This window comes from Hemitrygon akajei, chromosome 17 (assembly GCF_048418815.1).
Source record: "Hemitrygon akajei chromosome 17, sHemAka1.3, whole genome shotgun sequence".
Classification (NCBI taxonomy): domain Eukaryota; kingdom Metazoa; phylum Chordata; class Chondrichthyes; order Myliobatiformes; family Dasyatidae; genus Hemitrygon; species Hemitrygon akajei.
The window spans coordinates 6,867,779-6,894,620 of record NC_133140.1 but is presented as its reverse complement, the minus strand read 5'-3'; the positions used below and the strand labels follow the sequence as shown (position 1 = coordinate 6,894,620).

Here is a 26,842-nt window from a genome sequence, read left to right as displayed (position 1 = left end):
CAGTGCATAGTTCCCTGAAGGTGGAGTCTCATGTAGATAGGGTGGTGAAGAAGGCTTTTGGAACGCTGGCCTTTATAAATCAGAGCATTGAGTACAGAAGTTGGGATGTAATGTTAAAATTGTACAAGGCATTGGTAAGGCCAAATTTGGAATATTGTGTACAGTTCTGGTCACCGAATTATAGGAAAGATATCAATAAATTAGAGAGAGTGCAGAGACGATTTACTAGGATGTTACCTGGGTTTCAGCACTTAAGTTACAGAGAAAGGTTGAACAAGTTAGGTCTCTATTCATTGGAGCGTAGAAGGTTGAGGGGGGATTTGATCAAGGTATTTAAAAATTTGAGAGGGGTAGATAGAGTTGACGTGAATAGGCTGTTTCCATTGAGAGTAGGGGAGATTCAAACGAGAGGACATGATTTGAGAGTTAGGGGGCAAAAGTTTAAGGGAAACACGAGGGGGTATTTCTTTACTCAGAGAGTGATAGCTGTGTGGAATGAGCTTCCTGTAGAAGTAGTAGAGGCCAGTTCAGTTGTGTCATTTAAGGTAAAATTGGACAGGTATATGGACAGGAAAGGAGTGGAGGGTTATGGGCTGAGTGCGGGTAGGTGGGACTAGGTGAGATTAAGAGTTTGGCACGGACTAGGAGGGCCGAGATGGCCTGTTTCTGTGCTGTGATTGTTATATGGTTATGGTTATGGTAACTAGAGAATGCAAACATGAGGAAACCTGTAGATGCTGGAAATTCAAGCAACACACACAAAATGCTGGTGGAATGCAGCAGGCCAGGTAGTATCAATAGGAAGTACAGTCGACGTTTCGGGTTGAAACCCTTTGTAAGGACTAATGGAAAAAAGAGATAGCAAGATATTTGAAAGTGGGAAGGGAGATCCAAAATGACAGGAGAAGACAGGAGGGGAAGGGATGAAGCTAAAAGCTGGGAAGGACTGTCCGGGGCCCTGAATGGTGGCGAGGGAGGAAGTGTAAGTACAAGCAGAACAAGTGCTACACCTGCCCTTACACTTCCTCTCTCACCACCATTCAGGGTCCCAGGCAGTCCGTCCAGGTGAGGCGACACTTCACCTGTGAGTCGGCTGATGTGATATACTGCGTCTGGTGCTCCTGGTGTGGCCTTCCATATATTGGTGGGACCCGACGCAGACTGGGAGACCGTTTCACTGAACACCTACGCTCTGTCCACCAGAGAAAGCAAGATCTCCTAGTGGCCACACATTTTAATTCCACGCCCCATTCCTATTCCGTTATGTCTATCCATGGCCTCCTGTACTGTCGAGATGAAGCCACACTCCGGTTGGAGGAACAACACCTTATATTCTGTCTGGATAGCCTCCAACCTGATGTCATGAACATTGATTTCTCAAACTTCTGTTAATGCCCCTCCTCCCCTTCTTACCCCATCCCTTTGTGGGATAAGGAATTGGCCTACGTGCAAAATCTCAGGGCAATGTGAGATGGGTGATGGGGGAAGGATTGCCTCGCCCCCCTACCCTGATGGACATCTACAACCCTGCCAGTCCAGATAAAAGGTGGGCTGCTGAGGCAGGGCGCCAGACGCACCAGAAGATTGCGAGAATTCCTGCGACTGCGTTTAGAGAGCGACAGCCGGTGGTGGGGTTCGTGTGCGTCCTTCTCTTGCCTGGGATTGGCGACCTCACCACGGAAGAACGGCCTAGCTACAGGGGAAGCCACAGATGAGAGTCCATTCCCCAATGAGACTTCCGACTACCTCCTACAGGTTGGAAAACCTGTCGGGTAACTGTTTCATTCTCTCTCTCTCTTTCTAACAAAAGTGCACCAACGCAACACCACAACCGACGGCGGCTGGTGGAACTGCAGTGACCGCAAAAAGACTTTTAAATATCCAGTAAACGATATATATCTACATTACCCCTAGACAACTGTAGAGCTTATTTCTGATTGATTATTACTATACCTGTGCTTTAGATTGAGTTGTAACGACGTATATGATCTGAATGTTTTGTATTAACCATACGTTTGTGCCCCTTTATAAATAAAAACGTTTGAAAATAGTAGCATCAGGCTTCGGTGGATCCATCTATCTTTGCTGGAAAACTACCCGGTTACTGGGGAACGTAACACTATTCTTTTGCTCTTAATATGCCTATAGAAGCTCTTTACCTTGACTGCCAAAGCAACCTCATGTCTTCTTTTAGCCCTTCTGATTTCTTTCTTAAATAATTTGCACTTTTTATACTCAAGCACTTTATTTGCTCCTTGTTGCCTGTACCTGTCATACATCTCTCTCTCTGCTTCATCAGATTTCCAAACTTCCTCAAACACCAAGGTTCCTTATTCTTATTCACCTTGCCTTTAATCCTGGCAGGAACATACAAACTCTGCACTCTCAAAATTTCTCCTTCGAAGGTCTCCCACTTACCAATCACATCCTTGCCAGAGAACAACCTGTCCCAATCCACACTTTAGATCCTTTCTCATTTCTTCAAATTTGGCCTTTTTCCAGTTTAGTACCTTAATCCAAGGACCAGATCTATCTTTATCCATGACCAAGTTGAAACTAATGGCATTATGATTACTAGACCCAAAGTGACCCAAACTACCCACACTTCCGTCACTTGTCATAACTCGTTTCCTAATAGATCTAATATTGCACCCTCTCTAGTCGGTACCTCACACAAAGGTGTGAGCCGTTGCTGCAGATTGGGAATCTACATTACAAGAATTGACAGTAAACAAGGTTAATAATTCTAGAATTAGTTTACAAATTGTAGTAGTAGGCCTCCATTAGTCTCGATAGACCATGGATTTGCACCTTGGAAAGTTTCCAGGGTGCAAGCCTGGGCAGGTTTTTTTTTAAAATGGAAGACCGACAATTGCCCAAGCTGCAAGGCTCCCCTCTCTATGCCACCAATGTTGTCCAAGGGAAGGGCATTAGGACCCATACAGCTTGGCACCGGTGTCATCACAGAGCAATGTGTGGTTAAGTGCCTTGCTCAAGGACGTACACGCAGCCTTAGCCAAGGTTCAAATTAGCGACCTTCAGATAACTAGATGTACGCCTTAACCACTTGGCCATACGTCAACAAACTGTACATATTCCTAAAAACGGAATGAGAATTAACATTGGTTTAATATCACTGATAGGTGTCATGAAATCTGTTTTGTGGCAGCAATACACTGCAATACCTAAAAAAAACTATAAATTACAATAATATATATAAATTAAATAAGTGCAAAAATAAAAAGAGCAAAAAAATTGAGTTAGTGTTCATGAGTTGATTCATTGACTGCTCAGAAATCTGATGAAGAAGCTATTCTTAAAATGTTGACCATCTGTCTTTTAGGCTCCTGTACCTAAATTTTCTGTACAAAAGTCCAAAGAGGAGAAAAAAATACAGAGGTGACTATGAAGTTAAAGACTGTACAAGATTAAAAAGGAAAAATGTTTATAATATTATTAAAAAGAGCAGCAAGCTCAAAGACTAGAAGATTTTGGAATTCAGTGGACCAAGAAATTAATAAGGGGAAAAACACAAAACATAATGGGCAGAAATTAACTAGAAACTAGCTTCTACAGAAAGACTGGAGGGATATTTGCAATTTTCCAGTCCTCTGGAACCATTCCTGCCTCTAGTGATGCTTGAAAGATCGCTACGAAAGTCTCTGCAACCTCTTACAGAGTCCTGGGGTGCAATCCATCGTAGACCTTTCAGCTTCCTAAGCAGCTTCTCCTTAATAAAAGTGACTACACTTGCCCCTGACTTTCTAATTTCTGGCCCATTGCTGGTATCTTCCACAGTAAAGTTTGAATGAAAATACTTATTCATTAATTTTGTCCCTATTGTTGCATATCCAGCAATTTTTTCCAGTAGTCAGAGTACTTTCGTTTTTATATATCTGTTTTAAAAAACTTCTGGTATCCTTTATATTATCTTTTCTCCTCTCCTCCCCCAGTTCTGTTGGTTTTTAAAAGATTCCTGCTACATTTTGCAATATCGTATGCCTTCTCTTCTGCTGTTTTTGATATTGCATGGCTGCCATTTGCCTCATCCTCATCCTCCCTTTACAATGCTACTTCTTTATTTAGCAATACAGTGCAGAGCAGGCCCTTTCAGCCAAACAAGCCGCACCACCCAGCAATCGTAGCCTAATCACAAGACTTTCTTTTAGAAAAACAAAGCACTATTAACCTACTGTTATGAATTTGGACTGTGGGAGGAAATCAGAGTACCTGGAGGAAACCCACACAGTCATGGGAAGAATGTACAAACTTTTTACAGACAATGCCAGAATAAAACCCTGTGCTGTAATAGTGGGGTAGAGCTTCTTCCCCTCTACCATCTGGTTTCTAAATGGACTTCGAAGCCATGAACATTTACCTCACTTTTTAAAATTATTTCAGGTTTTTTGCACCATTTTTAATTTAACTATTTAATGTACGTATATATTTAATGTAGTTCATTTTTTTTCTACATTTATCATGTATTGCATTATACTGCTGCCAGTAAGTTAACAAATTTCACAACATAGATTCTGAAACCAGATTCTGAAAAACTCCTGCCATTGCTACTCCAGCATCATCTCTGCTCAGGTCCCACTCCAGTCAACTTTGGCAAGCTCCTCTCTCATGTCTCTGCAATTCCATTTACTCCATTCTAATACTGACATATCCAATTTCAACTTCTCCCTCTCAAATTGCAGGGTGAATTCTGCCATATATTGATCAGTGCCTCCCAAGTGTTCTTTAATCTTCATTCCTTAATCAAATCACCAAATCCAGAATTGCCTTTTCCAGAGGGGGCTAGATCATATGCTGCTCTAAAAAGCCACCTCATAAGCATTATACGATTTTCTTCTCTTGAGATACAGCACCAACCTGATTTTTTTTTTATAGCTTATCTGCATATTAAAGCTCACCATGACTACCGTGAGCACTTAGAGGTGTATGGCTTACAGGGATACCAGACAAATGAAGGAAATTGGGATGAATTGGGTCAGCACCTGGACGCATGTAAACCTGTATCCGTACTATATTGTTTTATGACTTTTTGGCTAAGATCAAGAGCAGTATCCTTGGGGACTCGCGGCGATTGAAAGGAGGAGAAGATTTTGTGCTGACGCAGGGGTGGATCCTAAAGCTGACTGGCTCCCAATCTAACACCCCTTTCCAGCGATGACAGTGGTGAAGAGGATGGCTGCAGGCACCAGCGCATTGGCCCGAGGTCCAGGGATCAAGAACACTGTCAGACTGACAGTGCGAGACCAGAATGAGGGCACCAGCTTCATGAGGGAGACCTTCATCTGGAAGGTCTTGATGAAGTATTGTGGATTTACGGCTGAGGACATCTACTGTGTACAGGATTTTGCTGGCTTCTTTGATGTCACCTTCCAGCAACCCTCAGGGTGGCAGAGGCTGCACCAGCAATTTTGAGAGAAGGGGAGTGAGGCGCCACTGTCGCTGCTAAAAGCGCAGCCCCTCTTTGCCGCTCCCCAGCAGTAACATACTGTCATGGTTCAGATGTTTAATCCACACGTGCCGGTGGTGGACGTCCTTACATTCCTCACTCGGTATGTGGAGAGCATAGGAACTAGTCTGGACATGAAGGACAGCCGGGGCATCTGGACCAGCAAGTGGCAGATCAAGGTGAAGCTGAGGGTGGACTCTCACGGCTGCGTCATCCACCCCCCCCCCCCACCACCTCAGTCTTCGCCATCAGAGGGAACTGAGGCTTCATGGTGTACATGGGGGAACCCAGGGTGTGCTGCAACTGCAGCAAGACGGGGCACATCGCAGCCCAGTGCAGGGTTGTGATGTGCAAGAACCATAAGGCAGAGGGCCACCAAGGAAGGCTGGAGCATTGTGGGCAAACGCAGAGGCCCAAAAGGTTCTGGCCAAACGACAGGGGGCGGAGCAGAAAGAGAACGGGAAGAAAAGGGCAGGGGACCGACTGCACAGTCGCCGGTAACATGTCCACCAGAGGAGGAAGGAGCTGGGGGAGGCCAACAGCCTCAGCAGAGGAAGCAGCGGGCAAAACCAGCAGAGAGGAGGAGAGAGAGTGGAGAATGTCTGCTGGCCATCCCCCAAGTACAAGTACAGGAGGCAGACTGCAGCAGAGACCCCCAGCTCTGGGAATCCATGAGCAGAGTCACGTCTGGCGCCCCGCAGCCAGAAGGGGAAGCAGGCAAGACAACAAGCCCCCAGGCTCAAAAGCAGAACTGCCACACCCAGTGGAGAATGACCTGCAATTCCTGTGCCCACAGAAGCGGAAAGACTTCACAAAGGCCGTGGGCAGGACTGCGAAGGTAAGGACAGCGAGCAGCTGAAATAAAGAACTTTAAATGATGGCGGACATTAAACTGGCATGCTTAAATGTACTTGGACACTGTAAAGGCTGACGTGACCTTCCTTCAGGAGTGCGGACTACCACGCCTCCACAACTACTGGAGGTGGTCACGGTGGTAGACCCAGGGTTTGTCGGTGTGGTTGGGGGGGGGGGGGGGGGGGGGGGGCGGGGCAACGATTGTCGTGCTCTCAGCCTGGGGATTCTACTATGGGAGGCAACTTCTCTATCACCCAAGTTAAAGAGGTGGTTGTTGGGTGCCTCCTGGTAGCAGATGTCAAATACCAGGGCACTCCACTCCGGCTGATCAACGTTTACATCTCCCCCGTGTGGAGCAAGCGGCTGGCCGTCCTTGAGCAGCTCCCACCGCTGCTGGTGATGTCTCGGTCGGAGACTTCAACTGCACCATTGATGCGGCTGGACGATCCGGCAGTGCTGATGGCAGGCTGGGCAGTACCTCCAGAGTCCTGATGGAAATGGTTAAGACAGCCAAGCTGCGCGATTCCTTTGGCACCCCCACAGGTGGAGCACAGCCACAAAGCCACCTGGACACGATCGGACAGCTTAGCCCGCTCCCGGATCAACTTCTTCTTCCTCTCAGAGTAGGTCACGGTCAGATCCACCGACGTCATGCCGGTGTTCTCTGACCACTGCCTTCTGCGAGCCACTTGTCACTTACGGGAGGACCGGAAGGCAGGTAGGGGGACGTGGAAGCTGAATGTCAAACTGCTGACCCCAGAGAACATTGGGGAACTAGAGAAGGACTACACAGGTTGGACAACCTTGGAAGCCTTCTTTGATTCCCCGGTTCACTGGTGGGAAGCCACCAAGGAGAACATCAAGAGGTTCTTCATCCACAAGGGTACCCAAAAAGCAAGGCAGGGGCAGAGGGAACTGCATAAACTCCAGACAGAGTTGCAGCAGCACCTCCTTCTGCAGTCCAGGGGGGTGGATGTCAGGGAGGAACTAAGGGAGGTGAAGGGCCGGCAAGCCCAGCACTTTGCCGCCGAATCCTCCAAGATCATCTTCTGATCAAGGGTGATACATGCTCTCACTTCTTCTTCCAAAAGGTGCACAGGAGGAGCTCTGTGATCCACAACCTTAAGGAAGAGGACGGCTCAGTCGCGTCCTCACAGACAGACATACTGAGGATCTGCAAGTCCTTCTATGCTGGTCTGTACAGTGAAAAGGCCACAGACTCTACAGCCTCCAGTCGTCTATCACGCAGATCTTAAACAAAAGCAAGCAGGAGAATCTGGAGCAGCCAATGACCCTGGACGAGCTGACTGGCTCCATCTGTTCCTTTTAGTCAAGAAAGACTCCCGGAAGCGACGGCTTACCAGTTGAGTTGTATTCGACTCTGTGGAACTGGATGGGCCCTGACCAGCTAGAAGAGTACAATGCTATGCTTCTGGCCGGCAGCATCATCACCCTCATCTACAAGCAGAAGGGGGAGAGGAAGGACATTAGAAATTGGAGGCCCATCTCACTCCTGAATGTGAACTACAAGATCCTGTCCAAGGCTATCGCCAACAGGGTCAAGTCTGACCATGCTGTACCGGGCAGGAAGATCTCGGACAGCCTCGCGCTGCTGAGGGACACCATCGCCTACGTGCAGGACAGGGGGCTGGATGCCTGCCTGGTCAGCTTGGACCAGGAGAAAGCCTTCGACAAGATATCGCACACGTACATGGTGGATGTACTCTCCAAAATGGGATTTGGGGAGGGAATGCGGAATTAGATCAAGCTGCTCTACACAGACATCTGTAGTGCAGTTCAGGTTAACGGGTGGGAAACAGACAGCTTCCCCATCAGGTATGGAGTCAGGTAGTGCTGCTTCTCGCCCGTCTTGTTTGTGTGCTGCATAGAACCCTTTGCTGAAGCCATCAGGAGGGATGAGGGCATAAGAGGGGTGACGCTGCCAGACAGTGGAGGGTCCCAAGTCAAAACCTCCCCGTACATGGACGACTTCATCGTCTTCTGCTCTGATCCGAGGTTGGTTCGCAGGCTGATCAACATCTGCAAACAATTTGAGCTGGCGTCGTGAGCCAGGGTCAACCACATGAAGAGCAAAGCCATGCTCTTCGGCAACTGACCCAACCGATCCAGTGTCCCCTTCATCATCAGGTCGGATCACGTGGTGTTGGGGATCTGATTCGGAGGGGCTGAGGTGTGCTATAAGAACTGGTGGGAGCAGACTGCCAAGGTGAAATAGAAACTGGGACTGTGGGGAGGGCGCTCCCTTTCGATAATGGGCAAGAACCTGGTCATCAGTTGTAAGGTGCTCTCAGGGCTGCTGTACTTGGCGCAAGTGTGGCCCGTTCCCTGCTCCTGCAGCTTGGAAATCACCCGAGCTGTCTTCAGATTCATCTGGGGATCCAAGATGCGGGTCAGATGGGCCATCATGCACAAGTCCCTGGACAATGGGAACAAAAACGTTCCCAATGTTGCCCTCACCCTGATGGCCAGCTTCATGTGTGGCTGCATCAGGTTGGGTGTGGATCCCAGTTACGTGGGCACCAAATACCACTGTGCGCCCAGGTTCTACCTGTTGCCCTGGCTACAAAGGAAGGGTCTAGCCCCACTTCTGCGCAACACCCCTGTCAGCTGGTCATTGCCGCCATACCTGTCCTTCGTAGAGAAGTTCTTCCAGGTCAACCCCTTTGACAGGGCCATCAGGCAGTGGTCAGCACGAAATGTCTTGCAGGCACTGCAGGAGAAGGACGTGATGGACACGGTGGGGTGGTTCCCTGAGCAGACCGTCCAGTTCATCTGGCAAAATGCCTCATTGCCAGACCTCACCAACAGGTAGCAAGACCTCGCCTGGCTGGCGGTGAGAGGGGCCCTCCCAGTCTGATCCCTCCCGTACACCCGGAACGTCATCTCCACACCCCTCTGCCCACGGGAGGACTATAGTGAGGAGGAGTCAGTGACCCACCTCTTTGCACACTGAGTTCACGGAGATAGTGTGGAGGAGGATGGAAGGGACAGTGTCGAGGTTCATTCCCAGCAGCCGCGTAACAGAGGACTCTCTGATCTACTGGCTGTTCCCGGGAACGCACAGAGAGACCGACATCCAGTGCTGCTGGCAGATCATCAACTCGGTGAAAGATGCTCTTTGGTCGGCCCGAAACTTGATGGTCTACTAGCACACAGAGATGTCTGTGGGAGAATGCTGCCAACTGGCACATTTTTGGCTGCAGGAGTACATGCTGAGGGACGCACTGAAACTTGGTGCGGCCACCGCAAGGGCCCGGTGGGGAAGGACCACAGTTTAGAGTTCTTCTCCCATGGGAGTTGAAGGGTAGGGTGGCGGGGTGTATACCCCTCAAGAATGGTATTTAAGTATGAAACAGAGTGCCACATGGGTGGCTAAAAGTGTGGGAATGTAAATACCGTAATGGAAACATTGGTAAAGGATTGAGAGACATTGAATGGTTTATTGTACATCATTTTATTTTTGAATAAAGTATATTTTGTGTAAAAAATGTTGTTCTATGACTGTGATTCTAAGCACACTTAGGCAATCCTAACCGATAAGGGAAGTCGTAGCATACAATATGGCAAAGATTAGTGGGATGCCATTAAAAGCCAACAGAGAACAACTATTAAAGCTACAATGGAGAATTTACAATACAAGGGTAGTCTAAGCAATAATAGAAGAATTGAGAAGATATTTTTAAAATGCAAAATAAAGAGAAACAAGAATGGACATTAGACTACTTGAAAATAATGCTAAAGGATTAGGAATAGGAAATAGAAAAATGGAGGAACTGTGCAAGTAATTTGCATCCATCTTCACATGAAGTACACCTGTAGAATGCCAGAATTTCAAGAGAGTTTGGGGGGAGGGGAGGAGAGGCAAGTCTACAGACCATTGCAAAGATAGTTGCTAGAGAAGCTAAAGGCCTGATGGTGCATAATTCAACTGCCCAGATGGACCTCATCCCAGAATTCTGAAAGAGGCAGCTGAAAAGATTGTGGAGATTTCCATCTAACTGGAAGATAGTGGAAAAATTGCAAATGTGATACCCGCTTTAGAAAGTGGGGGGGGGGGGGGGGGGCAAAAGGCATAAACTATAAGCTAGTTAGTCTAATCTTAGAGACTGGTAAAATTCTAAGAGTCCATTATTAATTATTAAAGCTGAAGTTTTGGAGTACTTGGAAATACTTAATAAAGTAGGGCAAACAGCATGGTTTTGTTAAGGGAAGATCATTCCTGACAGATCTGTTGAAATTATCCAAGTTTGTGACAAGTAGGTTAAACAAAGGAGAGCTGATGAATATTAATTACTTGTATTTTCAGGTGGCTTTTTGACAAGGGTCTGCACCGGAGACTACAAACCAAGAAAAAGCGCAGACAAGAGGCAGACAACTACCACGAATGGAAAATTGGCTGACTGGCAATTCACAGAATGAGGATAAGGGGTGGGGGAGAATGGTTGCTCGTAACTAACAGAGTTCCTCCAGAGTCTTTGTTGAGACCATATCTTTTCACTTCATGTATTAATGATCTGGATTAAGGGAATGATGGCATTGTGGCCAAATCTGCAGACGATTCCAAGATAGGTGGAGGGACAGATACTGTTGCAGAGGCAGAGTGTTTGCAGAAGGACTTGGATAGGTTGGGACAGTAGGCAAAGAGGCAAATGGAATACAGGGTATGAAGATCCTTTAGGAGATCTAGGCCTCATATGGAGCCAGTGATCATTAATGGAGAATGTGTGGAGCAGGTTAAGACCTACAAGTATCTGGGAGTACAGTTAGACGAGAAGCTAGACTGGACTGCCAACACAGATGCCTTGTGCAGGAAGGCACAGAGTCGACTGTACTTCCTAAGAAGGTTGGCGTCATTCAATGTCTGTAGTGAGATGCTGAAGATGTTCTATAGGTCAGTTGTGGAGAGCGCCCTCTTCTTTGTGGTGGCGTGTTAGGGAGGAAGCATTAAGAAGAGGGACGCCTCACGTCTTAATAAGCTGGTAAGGAAGGCGGGCTCTGTCGTGGGCAAAGTACTGGAGAGTTTAACATCGGTAGCTGAGCGAAGGGTGCTGAGTAGGCTACGGTCAATTATGGATAACTCTGAACATCCTCTACATAGCACCATCCAGAGACAGAGAAGCAGTTTCAGCGACAGGTTACTATCGATGCAATGCTCCTCAGACAGGATGAAGAGGTCAATACTCCCCAATGCCATTAGGCTTTACAATTCTACCGCCAGGACTTAAGAACTTTTTAAAAGCTATTATTAATGCTTTTTGAGATAGTGATTTAGATGCATATCATATTTTTTACTGAGTTAAGTATTGTATGTAATTAGTTTTTGCTACAACAAGTGTATGGGACATTGGAAAAAAGTTGAATTTCCCCATGGGGATGAATAATGTACCTATCTATCTATCTATCTAAGTGTGGGGTTGTGCACTTTGGTAGTGAGGATGAAGGTGTAGAATAGGTGACAGAATTCAGAAATCAAAGTGGTAAGAAGATTTGGGAGTCCTTGTTCTTGATTCCCTTAAGTTAATTTGCAGATTGAGTCAACCAAAAAGGCAAATGGTAGGAACGGTACAATTCAGAGCAACATAAAAGCAATATTTATACAAGGCATATTTCAGACTGCATATAGAAAACAGAGCAATTTTGGGCTCTGTATCCAAGGATAGATATGCTAGCCCTAGAAGGGATACAGAAGGTTCACAAGAATAATCCCAGGAATGAAATGCTAAACTTAAAAGCGTTTCATTTCTCTGGGCCTATACTCATGAAGCTTAGAAGCTTAGATATCTCATTGAAACCTACTGGATACCAGAAGGCCTGAATAGAGTGGACTATGAAGAGCATGTTAGGAGAGTGTAGGCTCTGAAGGCATAGCCTCAGCACAAAGGATGTCCCCTTGCAACTGATACTGAGGAATTTCTTCTGAGTTGCAACTCAATGTGTTGGCACAGAGGAATATGCCAAATTTATTGTATTATTGGTTTTTGATTGGCAAGTGTTTTAAGAATTACAAGAAGGCAGAAGAATGGCATTGAGAAAATGAGATATGATTGAATGGTGGAGCAGATTCAATGGGCCAAATGGCTTAATTCCATTTCTACATCTTACGGTCTTATATTGGAGCACTACTATAGAGTAGCACCTCAAATACTATAACATAAAAACAGAGGTGGAGTTCAGAGTCAAATTTTGGTGCTGTCCTTAAGGAGTTATGTTCTACCTAGGACTATATGGGTTTCCTCCCACAGTCCAAAGATGTAGCAGTAGGGTAATTTATCATTGTAAATTGGCCAGTGTTAAATATGTTGGCTGCTGGGCGGCACAGCCAATGAGGCCAGAAGGGCCTGCTCCACACTGTATCTCTAAATCAATTCCAAATTAGTAGATATTAGTGCAAGTTTCTTACTGAATGAAGTGGTTTGGGGGGGGGGGGGGGGGGAGAGAAATTAACTGACAGGTGAGAAAACAAGACATGAGATGTTGATGTGCAGAGAGACCTGAGTCTCCTTCTACATGACTCATCCAGAAAGTTGACACACACGGCATAACAAGCAATAATTAAACTGAGGAAAGATATGCAACAGAAGGATTCCACAATGCTTCAACAGATTTGATTCCTGAAGGTTTGTAAAATGAGAGATTAAATTGACTGAGCTTCTACTTAAAGGTCAAAAAAAGAGAGAAATGAGTAATGAACAAAAGTTTTATGACATGTGGGGACAGCGCAGAGTTAACATTTCCCCTGGCAAGATAAAAACTTGCCCATTTAGGGCAGATGACAAGAAATCTCTTCACACCAATGGTAATCTTCCATCATTGGCCTTAGACTACTAGAGCTGCAGACACTGCAGTCAGATAGACAGCATGCCCTTGATTATGTGGATTACCGAAATACCCCACACAGCTGCACCACATCTCTGTGGACCAGATTTGCAGCTCTTTAAGATGGCCTGCTGATCCCAAGGTCATGAAATTACAATATCACAATAATGCAAGCGGTTAAGTTTGGTTTATGTAACATTGCTGAGATTAGATGGGTGCATATAATGAATTACATGGCTTCCTGGTAAAAGGGCACTAACAGCTCTATGTACACTTTCTAAAAAGATGCTATGGTGACGGTGTTAATAAACATCAGCTAAAGCAAAAAGCCAGTTCCCAATATGTACAAAGTGCAGGGTAATTATGAGGAAGCTGAAAACTATATTAACTAGGCTAGTCTTCATAAGGGTGCCAAATCTGACACATACAAGCAAACTAGCTACTCCCAGCTGCAATGATCTTGAATCCAAATGTCAATCATTTTACATATGACAGATGAACCGATTTCCATAGCACTTAATGTCAGCAGTTAACTGCAGTCAAAATTGTTCAATAACAGTGAAATATGTAGAGTAACACACATAAAATGCTGGAGGATCTCAGCAGGTCAGGCAATATCTGTGGACAGGAATAGACAGTCACCATTTACATCAGGACTTATTTTTGTATAGTATGTTTATATGTATGTAAATATGTAGATCTATTTATTTGTACAAAATGGAGATTAGCACTAAATATTCATGTTCGTCCCAGAGTGCAGCAACACTTGCGGGCTGCTGCCAGCATATCCTTGGCTGTGTTGGCTGTTAACACAAACGATGCATTTCATGATTCTGTAATGGCTTCTTTGTAATGTTTCACTACTAACGCTAATGTAATGGCTTCTCTGTAATGTTCACTGCTGATGTAACGGATTCTCGGTAGCAGCAATGTTTGGGTTATGGCGAGGAGATAATGGGGTTTGGTATGCAGGGGTTAGCCAATGAGGAAATTTTGTTCTTTCTTGTGTGTCTGGGAGCTGGGTTTTTGCGGTCTTTTGTCGAGGAGAGATGAAGAGGGAAGATGCGTGGAGACAGCTGGTAGACCACTGGATGGAGTGGACTGGGATCTGAGGGTCTGAAGGTCAGCGATGTTCGGAGATCAATAGTAGAAGAATGACTACTGAGTGAGCTCGAACTGGGACTTTGACTTGGTTTGTTTTGTTTTGCTTATTTTCATTACCAACCTTATATTCAGATTAAGATTCATAAAGCCTATCATTTAATTGTATATGGTATACTGTCTGATATTTTGTGTGTGGGTTTGTAACTGGAGTACATTACACCGCATCCATACAAATGTGTTTAGCAGGGCCGAAGGCTGATTTGCTTAGACGAATGTGAGCAGGGCGAGCCTGAGGGTTACATTTCAATGTAATAATGTAATGTAATGTCTGATAAATAAATATAAATCTGAATCTACTCATCACATTAATCTTGAACTCATATCTAAAACTCAGTATGTTGAAGACTTTTGGATAAGTTTGAGTCAAAGAAAGTGGTGGGGACTCCTTTGTTATTTCACAAACCAGCAACTGGTGGCAACAGGTTTCTGCCCAATGCATACAGCTGCATGACAGAATCAGTTACATGGATATGTAGAATAGGACTCATAGGGCAGATAGAATGGGACGAGAAATAAATACCAACTAAAGGAACTACTATTGGTTCAAATATTGTTTAAATGAAACACAGATGGCATCTGGTCGAGTTAGATTTACCATCATTAGAACTATTGCACTGAACCCACAATCTTGCCTCATTTTGCTGGCGGCAAGCTTTCCTGGAATTGTTTCAATTAAAAAGACAAGCTTGCAAAAACACTAAAGATAAAATGGTGTGAAATACCTCATTCTCCCAACTCATATTCTGGGATATTACAATCAGATTTAGTTAGAAGAAAAAGAAATCACATGAACTCCATTCTCATCATGTTCCTTTGCTCACATTTGCTGAGCTAGTTCAATTACAGATCCATGAGTTGCTTCAATTAAATCAGGCATTCTAAGATAACACACAACTCCCGCAAAAAAACAAACAGAAAATGCTGAGTAAACAAAAATTTGAAAAAATACAATGCCAATGTAATATTGTTTGAAATGATACAAACTGGTAACCTGAAATAAACAGCACCATCTTTTCTTTATGACCTTTCATTTTACTGTGAACCTAATCATTGGGATCACTAAATAGTTTAGTGCTTTGCCAATTTAATGGCCTTCCCACTGAGATCTCAATTAACCTGCTACATTACATGCTGTGTTACTCAATGCCACTCCACATTTGTTCTGCATCCCAGAATCATTTGAAAAACATTCTTCTGATGGTGTCAACTGTTCACTGTGGGATGGCTCTATGGGCAACTGGTGCTCTCCATCACAGAACACCTCTCAATCATGTGAACCTTCACAGTGAATGTCAACAGGCTAAACGCTCAGAAACAAAGAAAGGATCAAACCTGAGCTCAATTCAGCACTCGTTCACAGTGCACACAATGCAATCTAAACAATCCCATCCTTTTGCTTCTAACTTGGGCCTACAAGACCAGACGACGGGTTTCTTACTGCATTGAGGTAAGATCAATTACATGATGATTAAAGTCCCCATTTCCTCTCCCCCCTCGTCCTTGAACTTAAAGCAGTAACTACTCAATCAATGGTTTTACTCTTCAAGAAAATAAACACAACTATGCCTGTGCCCCAAGCAGAATTTGCTAGAGTTGTTCAGGAGGGTTTAAACTAATCTCTCTCTTTTTTAATCTTTTTATTAGTATTAAAAATATTATGAACAAAATACAATTAAAATATTAATAATGGATTACAAACATATAAACTCCCATTACACATGAAGGAATACATAAACAATGAATACAGTATAAGTAAGCTTTCCCAAACATAAACCATATAGTGTATATATGAACAAGGTAAGTCTAGATATTCCATAATATATAATATAAAAAAAGAGAATAAAAAATACAAATCTATATATGAAAGTTAACTAATCTACTAATCTAATATCTAAGAAAAAAAAACAAAAAAGAAGAAAAAACTAAAAAAAACTAAAAAAGAGAAAAAAAAAGGGCTGTTCATAATATCTCACAAGCATACATAAACATCAATGTCGTCAACTCCGATCCTCTCAACATACATACGATTAAAGCTGAAAAAAACAATAAGCCTGGCACAGGGCCATTACATCATATGAAAATATTGAATAAATGGTCTCCATATCTTTTCAAATTTAATAGAAGTATCAAATACAGCACTTCTAATTTTTTCTAAATTTAGACATAACAAAATACCGTGGGAGGATTAATTTCCTTCCAATTCAACAAAATAGATCTTCTAGCCATCAAAGTGAGAAAAGCAATCATTCGACAGGCGGAAGGAGATAAGTGAAGTGAGCCCATCATCGGTAAACCAAAAATTGCGGTAATAGGATGGGGTTGTAAATCAATGTTCAGTACCGCCGAAATAATATCAAAAATATCTTTCCAATATTTTTCCAAAATCGGACATGACCAAAACATATGAGTTAAAGACGCGATTTCTGATTGACATCTATCACAAATAGGGTTTATATGAGAATAAAAATGAGCTAATTTGTCCTTGGACATATGGGCCCTATGCACAACCTTAAATTGTATTAATGAATGTTTGGCACATATAGATGATGTATTAACTAATTGAAGAATTCTATCCCAATTCTCAATAGGAATAATAAGATTAAGCTCTCTTTCCCAATCATTTTTGGTCTTATCAAAGGGCACTGAACGTATCTTCATAATTATATTATAAAGTTTTGATATAAGCCCTTTTTGAAAAGGGTTTAATTCAAACAAACTCTCCAAAATATCTGAAGACACAAAATTTGGGAATGAAGGAAGTACCGTACTTAAAAAATGCCTAACCTGTAAGTATCTAAAAAAATGAAATCTAGGCAAATTATATTTATTTGCTAATTGCTCAAAAGACATAAAACAGTTGTCCAAAAATAAGTCAGAAAATCTTAATAATCCCTTAGTTTTCCAAGCCAAAAAAGCTTGATCTATAATTGAGGGGTGGAAAAAACAATTAGATACAATAGGACTATTTAACACGAATTGAGTCAACCCGAAAAATTTCCGAAATTGAAACCATATACGTAAGGTATATTTAACTATCGGGTTGTCGATTCGATTCGGCAATTTAGAAAGAGCAAAAGGGAGAGATGTCCCTAAAATAGAACCCAGAGCATAAGCAGATACCGATTTAGTTTCCAAACTCACCCAATGAGGGCCAAAAGGACCATCCCATTCTTTCAACCAACATATCAAATATCTAATATTAACTGCCCAATAGTAAAATCTGAAATTGGGTAATGCCAACCCACCATCCTTCCTTGTCTTCTGTAAGTATATTTTACCTAACCTGGGATTTTTATTCTGCCATATATATGAGGAAATTTTTGAATCAACATTAGTAAAAAGGATTTCGGAATAAAAATTGGTACCGCTTGAAAAATATATAAAAATTTAGGTAAAATAACCATCTTAATAGCATTAATCCTACCTATCAGAGACAAAGATAATGGTGACCACTTAGTAAACAAGCCTTTAATCTGATCAATTAAGGGTAAAAAATTAAACCTAAATAATTCTTTATGGTTTTTTGTAATTTTAATCCCTAAGTAAGTAAAAGAGTCTTTAACTAATTTAAACCGTAAAATACCATAGTTTGGGACCTGTCTGTTCAAAGGAAACAATTCACTCTTATTAAGATTTAACTTATACCCAGAAAACTCACTAAATTGAGCCAACAATGATAAGACTGCTGGAATAGATTTCTCAGGGTTAGAGATGAATAATAATAAATCATCTGCGTATAAAGATACCTTATGAATATCTGTTCCACGATTAATACCCAAAATATCCTGTGATTCTCTGATGGCAATTGCCAAAGGTTCTAAAGCGATGTTAAATAGTAATGGACTAAGAGGACAACCTTGTCTAGTGCCCCGAAATAAACGAAAAAATGGAGATCTTTGATTATTAGTAAACACCGAGGCTACTGGAGTTTGATATATCAGTTTAATCCAAGAAATAAAGGTCGGACTGAAGTTAAACTTCTCCAGCACATAAAATAAGTAAGGCCACTCAACTCTAAAAAATGCTTTCTCCGCATCTAATGAAATAACACATTCTGAAGTATTGTGTGAAGGAGTATAAACAATATTCAATAATCTCCTAACATTAAAAAAAGAATAGCGATTTTTAGTAAAACCGGTTTGGTCTTCCGAAATAATTTGGGGTAGTACCTTCTCCAGCCTGGAAGCCAGTAACTTGGAAAAAATCTTAGAATCCACATTCAATAAAGATATTGGTCTATAAGATGCACAATCAGTAGGGTCTTTATCTTTCTTCAGTATTAAGGAAATGGAAGCTCTATAAAAAGATTGAGGCAAATTCCCCAATCTAATTGCTTCTTCAAAAACCTTGCATAGCCAAGGAGATAGAGTAGCAGAAAAACATTTTAAAAATTCTACTGTGTACCCATCTGGACCTGGTGCTTTCCCAGAATTCATTGAGGAAATGACCCCTTTAATTTCCGCATCAGTAAACGGAGTATCTATTACTGAAAGATCATCAGATGATAGTTTTGGAAAATTCAATTTCCCAAGAAAATCACACATGGTATTATGATCCTGAGGGAATTCAGATTGATACAGGGAGGTATAAAAGTCTTGAAAAGACTTATTTATCTCATCATGGTTAACTGTCAAATCCCCGTTCTGCTGACGAACCATAGTGATTTGCCGTTTAACTGAAACATTCTTCAGCTGACTAGCTAACAGTTTTCCCGATTTATCACTATGTATATAAAAATCAGATCTGGTTTTCATTAATTGATTTTCAATCGGAGATGTAAGTAATAAACTATGTTCCATTTGAAGTTCAACCCTTTGTTTGTAAAGCTCCTTGCTAGGAGTAGTCGAATATTTCTTGTCAATCTCTTTAATTTTATCAACCAATAAAAGAGTTTCCTTCTTAATGCGTTTTCTCAGACCAGCAGAATAAGAGATAATCGGTCCACGTATATACGCTTTAAAAGTGTCCCAAAGTATTCCGCAAGAGATATCCTCCGTGGAATTAGTTGAAAAGAAGAAATCAATCTGTTCCTTCATAAATTTAATAAAGTCCGGCTCTTGCAATAAGGTAGAGTCAAATCGCCATTGTCTAGCACTTAAAGCTGTATCCGTAAAATTAATAGAAAGTTTTAATGGAGCATGGTCGGAAATAGCTATAATTTCATAATTACAACCAATTACCGATGGAATAAAACAAGAGTCAATAAAAAAATAATCAATTCTCGAATAGGAGTGATAAACATGTGAGAAAAAAGAAAACTCTTTGTCATTAGGATGACGAAATCTCCAAATGTCAAAAACTCCATTATCAGTCAAAAAGGAGTTAATACAAGTGGCCGACTTATTGGGTAGAGTCTGAATAGGTGTAGATTTGTCCATCAAAGGAATTAGACAACAATTAAAGTCACCACCCATTATTAACTTATATTCATTTAAATTAGGTAAAGAAGTAAATAAGGACTTAAAGAAATCAGGACAATCCACATTTGGGGCATAAACATTAACCATAGCAACCTTTTTATTACCGAGTAAACCCGTAATTAACAAAAATCTACCATTTGGATCCGAAAGGATATCATGTTGAACAAATGCAATACAGGAGTCAATAAAAATTGAAACTCCCTTAACTTTGGCATTCGAATTTGAATGATACTGTTGACCCCGCCAAGACCTAAAAAAGCGATATTTGTCCTCCTTCCTCACATGAGTTTCTTGTACAAAAATAATATGAGCATTAAGTCTTTGGAATACTTTGAAAATCTTCTTTCGTTTAATCGGATGGTTTAATCCATTAGTATTCCAAGACACAAAGTTAATGGTTTGAGCCATGTTTCTAAAGTCATCCCTTTGGTATATAAAGGGTTAACCATGTTATAAACTCATGCACCCGGAAGAGGAACAAAAATAAAGAGCGGACCCGGAAGTGACGACATCGTAGACATATTTGTAGTTCAAGAACAGCCCAAGTAAAAAAACTAAAACAAATTGATAAGAGAAAAATTAAAAAGGAAAACAGACCAACCTCCACCCCCACATGAAAAAGAAAAAAAGCCAAAATATGGCTAGAAAAAAGAAAAAATGAGACTAACTCTACCCCCATATCAGCGGCAGACCACTCCGTATTTAAAGGATATATATAAAAAAAAACACCCGAACTTTAAGAATTATGATCGCAGTACTAAAAACTACGCTTCTTAATATGCTGAGTTGTAAAGAAAAAGGGAATATAATCACTAAAAGTTTATAAATCGGGTTATAACCCAAACAAATCAAGAAGTATTTAAACTATGATAAGCATTATAGGAAGAAGACGAAAAAAGAAACAATAACGCCATCTTAAACTAAACCAATACTTTGCAAAAAACCATTATCTTGATATTAAACAAAAAATTCACTTCGAAAGGTTAAAAATATACCTTCAAGGGAACAAAAATAATAGACAAAAATATAGTATAGTAGTTAAAGTGTATAAGACAAAGCGATTAATATAACGAAAACACACTTTAACTTAAATATGAAGTATAGGATAAACCTACACCAATAACCAGAGACTAACCCTGGTTTAAGAAATCGAAAACCATCTTTCACGATCAGAATCACTCATTTAATGGAGAGTAGTAACTGTATCAGTAGGGAAGTTCTCCTCCAAATACTTTCTCGCTTCAAAGGTAGACAAAAATACTTTACGCGGAGCATTCGGGGGGGAGATCCTGAGCTTCGCCGGGTATAAGAGCGCAGGTTTTAGATTTTTCTCATAACATTCAGACATCAGAGGTTTAAAAAGCAGCCTTTTTTTCATAACTTCTGGGCTAAAATCATCCACCAAACGAAAGCAATAATCACGAAATTTAATCATCCCAGCCCTTCGAGCTTCAGGAATGAGTTGTTCTTTGTCGTGTACGTAATGAAATCGGACGATTACCACCGGGGGCTTATCTGAAACTGTCGGTGAACGACTCCAAATTCTATGTGCTCGGTCAAGTAGCGGAGGGTTTTCTGGAAAAACCGACGGAAACGCATCTTTTAGAAATTGAGCAAAGTATTTCGAAGGATCGCCTTTTTCTATGCCGTCTGGGAGACCAAGTATGCGTAGGTTCTGTCTTCTGGACCGATTCTCCAAATCGACACTCTTGGCTTTAAGTGTCTCCACGAGTTTAATAGTCGAAATTAAATCCTGTTGCAATTTTTCAATTGTCAAATCTCGTTTCCGAGCTTCTTCTTGCAGAGATGTGATAAGCACTTGCTGCTGGTTAATTACTGAATCCGTCTTAACCATATAATCTTGAAAAGCCTTTATATCTCGTTGAAAAGCCTGATGTTGTTCCTCAAATTTTTTATCCAAAAGCTCCATAAGCAGTTCATAAGTTAACTCAGTGCGTTGCGGTTGAGCTGGCTTCTTTCCATTACCGTTCGGGTTTCGCCCCGGTTCTCGTCCTTTGGATCTAAGAGCCATTTCTGTTTGCATATCTTCCAAAAATCACAATAAAATCTTAACGATAAGCCCGAGAAAGTAGCAAAAATCTTTTGGTGTAGGTAACAATAAGTTGAATAAGGGTGATCAAAGGTTAAAAAAAGTAAAGGTTATGGAGCGGATCTGAAACAGTACTCACTCCATGAGCGTCTCCCACTGACTCCTAAACTAATCTGGCAGGAGGATGGGAACCGGAATGATAGTGCCAAGGATGGGGTATTTGGTTTACAAACAGAAGCAGTGTGTAGTGAGACTCCTAGCAAGGAGAGGTTGATGATAGGGAAAAATTGTGGTCAACTGGATGAGTTCAAAGGTAGACAAAAATCGAAAAGGGCGAATACAGGACTGAATAAGTTATATTTGAATGTGTGCAGTATACAGAATAAGGTAGATGAACTTGTAGCACAGTTACAGATTGGCATGTATAACGTCGTGGGCATCACTGTATCATGGCTGACAGAAGATTATAGCTGGGAGCTTAACGTCCAGGGATACACATTGTATTAAAAGGACAGGCAGGAAGACAAAGGGAGTGGATTGGCTCGACGGGTAAAAATGAAATCAAATCATTAGAAGGAAGTGACATAGGGTTGGCAGGTGAACTGCAAGGGTAAAAAGACCCTGATGGGAGTTATATACAGATCCCTAAACAGTGGTAAAGATGTGGTCTACAAATTATAACAAGAGATAGAAAATGCATGCCAAAAGGGCAATGTTACAGTAGCAATAGGGGATTTATAAGATGCCTGTAGATTGCAAATTACATCAGGTTGGTACTGGTTCCCAAGGAGGAGAATTTGTAGAATAACTACAAGATGGCTTTTTAGAGCAACTTGTGGTTGAGCCCACTAAGGGATCAGCTATTCTGAATTGGATGTTGTGCAATGAACTGGAATTAATTAGAGAGCTTAAGGTAAAGGAACCCTTTGGAGACAGTGATCATAACATGATAGAATGCACCCTGCAAGTGAGAGGGAGAAGCTAGAGTTGGGTGTATCAGTATTACAGTGGAGTAAGGGAATTACAGAGGCACAAGAGAAGAGCCGGCACAAATTGATTATAAAAGAACACCATCAGGGATGACAGCAGAGCAGCAATGGCTGGAATTTCTGGGAGCAATTCAGAAATCTCGAGATACATGCATCTCAAAGAGAAAGTAGTATTCTAAAGGCAGGATGACATAACCATGGCTGACAAGATAAGTCAAAGCCAACATAAAAGCCAGAGAGCAAAAAAAAAAAGTGGGAAGTTAGAGGTCTTGGAAGCTTTTAAAAACCAACAAAAAGCAACTAAAAAAGTCAAAGAAAAAGATGGAATAATGAGTTATGCTAGCCAATTATATTTATGATACCAAAAGTTTCTTTCAGATAAAGTGTAAATAAAGGCAAAGGTAGAAGTTGATCCACTGGAATATACTGAAGAGGTCGTAAGGGGGAAGGGAAGGAAATGGTAGGATGAACTGAATAAAGTATATTGCATCAGTCTTCACTGAAGACACCAGCAGTATGCTAGAAGTTTGAGAGCATCAGGGGGCAGAAGTTTGAAACTGCCACTACTAGGGAAAAGGTTCTTGGAAAACAAAGCTCTGAAGGTAGATAAGTCACCTGACCAGATGACTGAAAGAGGCGGCTGAAGTGTTTGTGGGGGCATTAGTAATGATCTTTCAAGAATTAACTGATTCTGATAAAGTTAAAGGCCAATTTGTCTGACATCAGTGGTCGAGAAGATGTTAGAAATGATTGTTAAGGATGTGGTTTTGGGGTATTTTGAGGCACAGGATAAGATAGGCCAGATAGCATGGTTTCCTTAAGGGAAAATCTTGCCTAACAAATCTGTTGGATTTCTTTGAAGAAATAGCAAGGATAGACAAAGGAGAATCGGTTGATGATTTGTACTTGGATTTTCAGAAGGTCTTTGACAAGGTGCCACACGAGTTTGCTTAACAAGTTAAGAGCCCATGGTATTACAGGAAAGATAATAGCATATATAAAGCATTGGCTGATTGGCAGAAGGCGGGAGTGGGAATAAAGGGAGTTTTTTCTGGTTGACTGCCAGTTCCAAGGGGCCTATGCTAGGACCACTTCTTTTTATGTTATGTGTCAATGATTTGAATGATGGAATTGCTGGCTTTGTGGCCAAGTTTGTGAACAAATAGAAGAGGAGGGGCAGGCAGTTTTGAGGAAGGAGAGAGGCTACAGGAGGACAGACAGATTAGGAGAATGGGCAAAGAAGTCACTGATGGAATACAGTATATGGTCCTAGCCTTTGGTAGAAGAAATAAATGCATAAACCATTTTCTAAATGGATAGAAAACATCTGAGGTGCAAAGGGATTTGGGCGTCCCAGTGCAGGATCCCAAAAGGTTAATTTGCAAGTTAAGTTGGTTGTGAGGAATGCAAATGTGATGTTAGCATTAATTTAGAGAGGACTAGAATATACAAGCAAGGATGTAATGTTGAGGCTTTATGAAGCATCGATTAGACCTCATTTGGGAGTATTGTGAATAGTTTTGGACCCTTTAATCCAAGGAAAGATCTGCTGACACTGGAGAGAAATTAAAGCAGGTTCACAAAAATGATTCCAGGATTGAAAGGCTTTGAGTGTTTAATGGCTCTGGACCTCTACTCACTGGAATTCAGAAGAGTGATAGGTGATCTCATTGAAGCCTATTGAATGTTGATGTGGAGAGGATGTTTCCTATTGTGGGGGCCTCAGACAAGGCCTCAGAATAGTGGGGTCTCCCTTTAGAATGGAGACGAAGAGGAATTTCTTTAGTTAGAGAGTAGTGAATATGTGGAATTGTTACAGGTGGTTGTGGAGGCGAAGTCATGGGACATATTTAAGGCAGAGGTGGACAGATTCTTGACTAGTCAGGGCATGAAGGAATATAGAAAGAAGGCAAGAGACTGGGGCTGAGAGGGTAAATGGCAGAGCAGACTCGATGGCCAAATGGCCTAATTCTGCTTCTATATCGTATGTGTTTGCGTGTGTGTGCACCCTTAACTCTTGGTGGAGTCATCGGGGCACTGTCATGACAAGCTTTTTGCACCGATCTTTTTGGTGATTGCTCATCATACAGTGTGTCTTGGGCATCTGAAACCTGGTGGAGTCCATCCCTCTCCAGGTTCTTTTTTAATACGAGGGTGAGTTGCTAGCTCAACACTCATCCCAAGCACGGATGGAGAGCGTGCAAGGGAGCTGGCCGGATTCAAACTCGGGACCCCTCGCCCTGAAGTCCAGCACTGATGCCACTATGCCAACAGCCAGCTATAATTTTATAATCCCATTTAAAGTTGTAGTTATATACTTCTACAAAAACTTTTGAGATCTGGTTCCAATTCAAATACAAGTTGCCTGACAACTTAGATTAAAACTTTCCAAATTTCTATGTCTGCTGACAAATGACTATGAGGACAAAGGGCTAAACAATCTAACCAAGTGAGAAATACAACAGAAAAAGGAATAACCTGGGAAATGAGAGTTTATTCAATTTGGATGAAGAACAGAAAATCTACGATGGTAACCACAGGAAACCTGATAAGCTAATCCCTAAAACATAGGTAATATTCAGATACAACAAGCAATTAGAAAGACAACAATCTCTCCAAGAACAAGTTGTCACAGCTAGATATCCAAGATTCTGGGGGTGGGTGCAAAAGCTCATTTCCTCAGACTGTAAATTGCAGACTGTCACAGGAAAAGGGTTGGCCTTTAGGTCTGAGATAGAGCAATTCAGTTTTTGAGGAATACAAATCTTGGAAATTTGTTCCCTCGCTGCACAGTATCTACTTAAAACTAAGATGGAGAAACATTGGACTCTAGGAGAATCAAGGGATAAAGATACCAGAAAATTGGCAGAAATGGTAGCATGTCAGAATTGAATAAACAGTAGAAAGCACTCAGTTGTTTGTAAACTAATTTCCACTGCAATTGCACGGTCGATTTTAATCAATTTGATTGAGAGCACAGTGCACACCACCATGAACCAAACTGCTGCTCCTCAGGCTTATTCCAAGACAAAATAACGCATGCAAGGGATGTTTATCCTATCTGTCCTCATTAGATTGGGGTCCAAATCTGAATTTAAAAAAAGAATCCAGCCTCCAAACCCAAGGATTTAAAAAGCAACAATCAAGGAAACAATACATACCAGATTGCTCTACTGCCTACAATACTGAAACACAGGGTGAGCAAAGATAAATATAACATGCTGAGGCTTACCTTCAGTATTTTGACAACCGTTTTCTCATTGTTTGTTATGTTAATAGCCTCAAATACTTCACTGTATTTCCCGCGACCAAGTTTTCGCACCAACTGGTAATCATCCTGGTTACTGTAGCAAAACAAAAATCACTTTTTAAAAATTGTTTGAATGTCTGCAACATGTGACTCATTTGTCAATCTCTACTTATGGTTGACTAGTCAAAGACAAAGGACAGTATCGGGCAATTAAAGTTTTGGTCTATTATTCAATTCTTCCCTGCTCTCCCATCCCCACCCACCAGCACCTCACTCTGCTCACCCACCTTTACTCTGAACATGCAACATTTCATCATTAATACTGCCCCCATTTCAAAGAAATGAAGTCTTACCCTACCATCCTAGCTTCAACACATAGGACACTCCCCCCAGTTCTCTTTTTGCATCAGAGATTAATGCACAAGTAACCATAGAGGAAATGTAAAGCTAACATCACAACCCAAATAGGGTATTAGAAAGTTAGCTATGTGATATCTACTTTACAACAGATAATTCTACACAAATAAGCAATCAATTCCAACTAGAAGGACACATCTTCTACCTATATTCTTTCTTTCCACAGCCATCCCCACAACATTCTCCCTTCACTGATCCAGTGTTGGATCTTCTGTTTTGGAATGAGATAGGTCAGGTGACAAAGGCATGTGTTGGGCAGCATTTCCGGTCCAGTGATCATAATGCCATTAGTTTCAATATGATTACGAAGAAGGATAGGACTGGACCCAGGGTTAAGATTTTCGATTGGAGAAAGGCTAACTTTGAGGAGATGCGAACGGATTTAGAAGGAGTGGA

At 41.8% G+C, this 26,842-nt stretch overlaps 1 protein-coding gene across 2 annotated transcripts in view; it reads right to left on the bottom strand.

Moving 5' to 3' along the window:
* The window catches only part of csnk2a2b (casein kinase 2, alpha prime polypeptide b), a 61,529-nt gene that overhangs the window by 13,299 nt on the left and 21,388 nt on the right, over positions 1–26,842 (bottom strand). For both annotated transcript variants that reach the window (XM_073069625.1, XM_073069626.1), the window contains exon 2: positions 26,012–26,123. In XM_073069625.1, the coding sequence (XP_072925726.1) occupies positions 26,012–26,123 (112 nt within the window). The remainder of the gene's footprint in view (positions 1–26,011; positions 26,124–26,842) is intronic.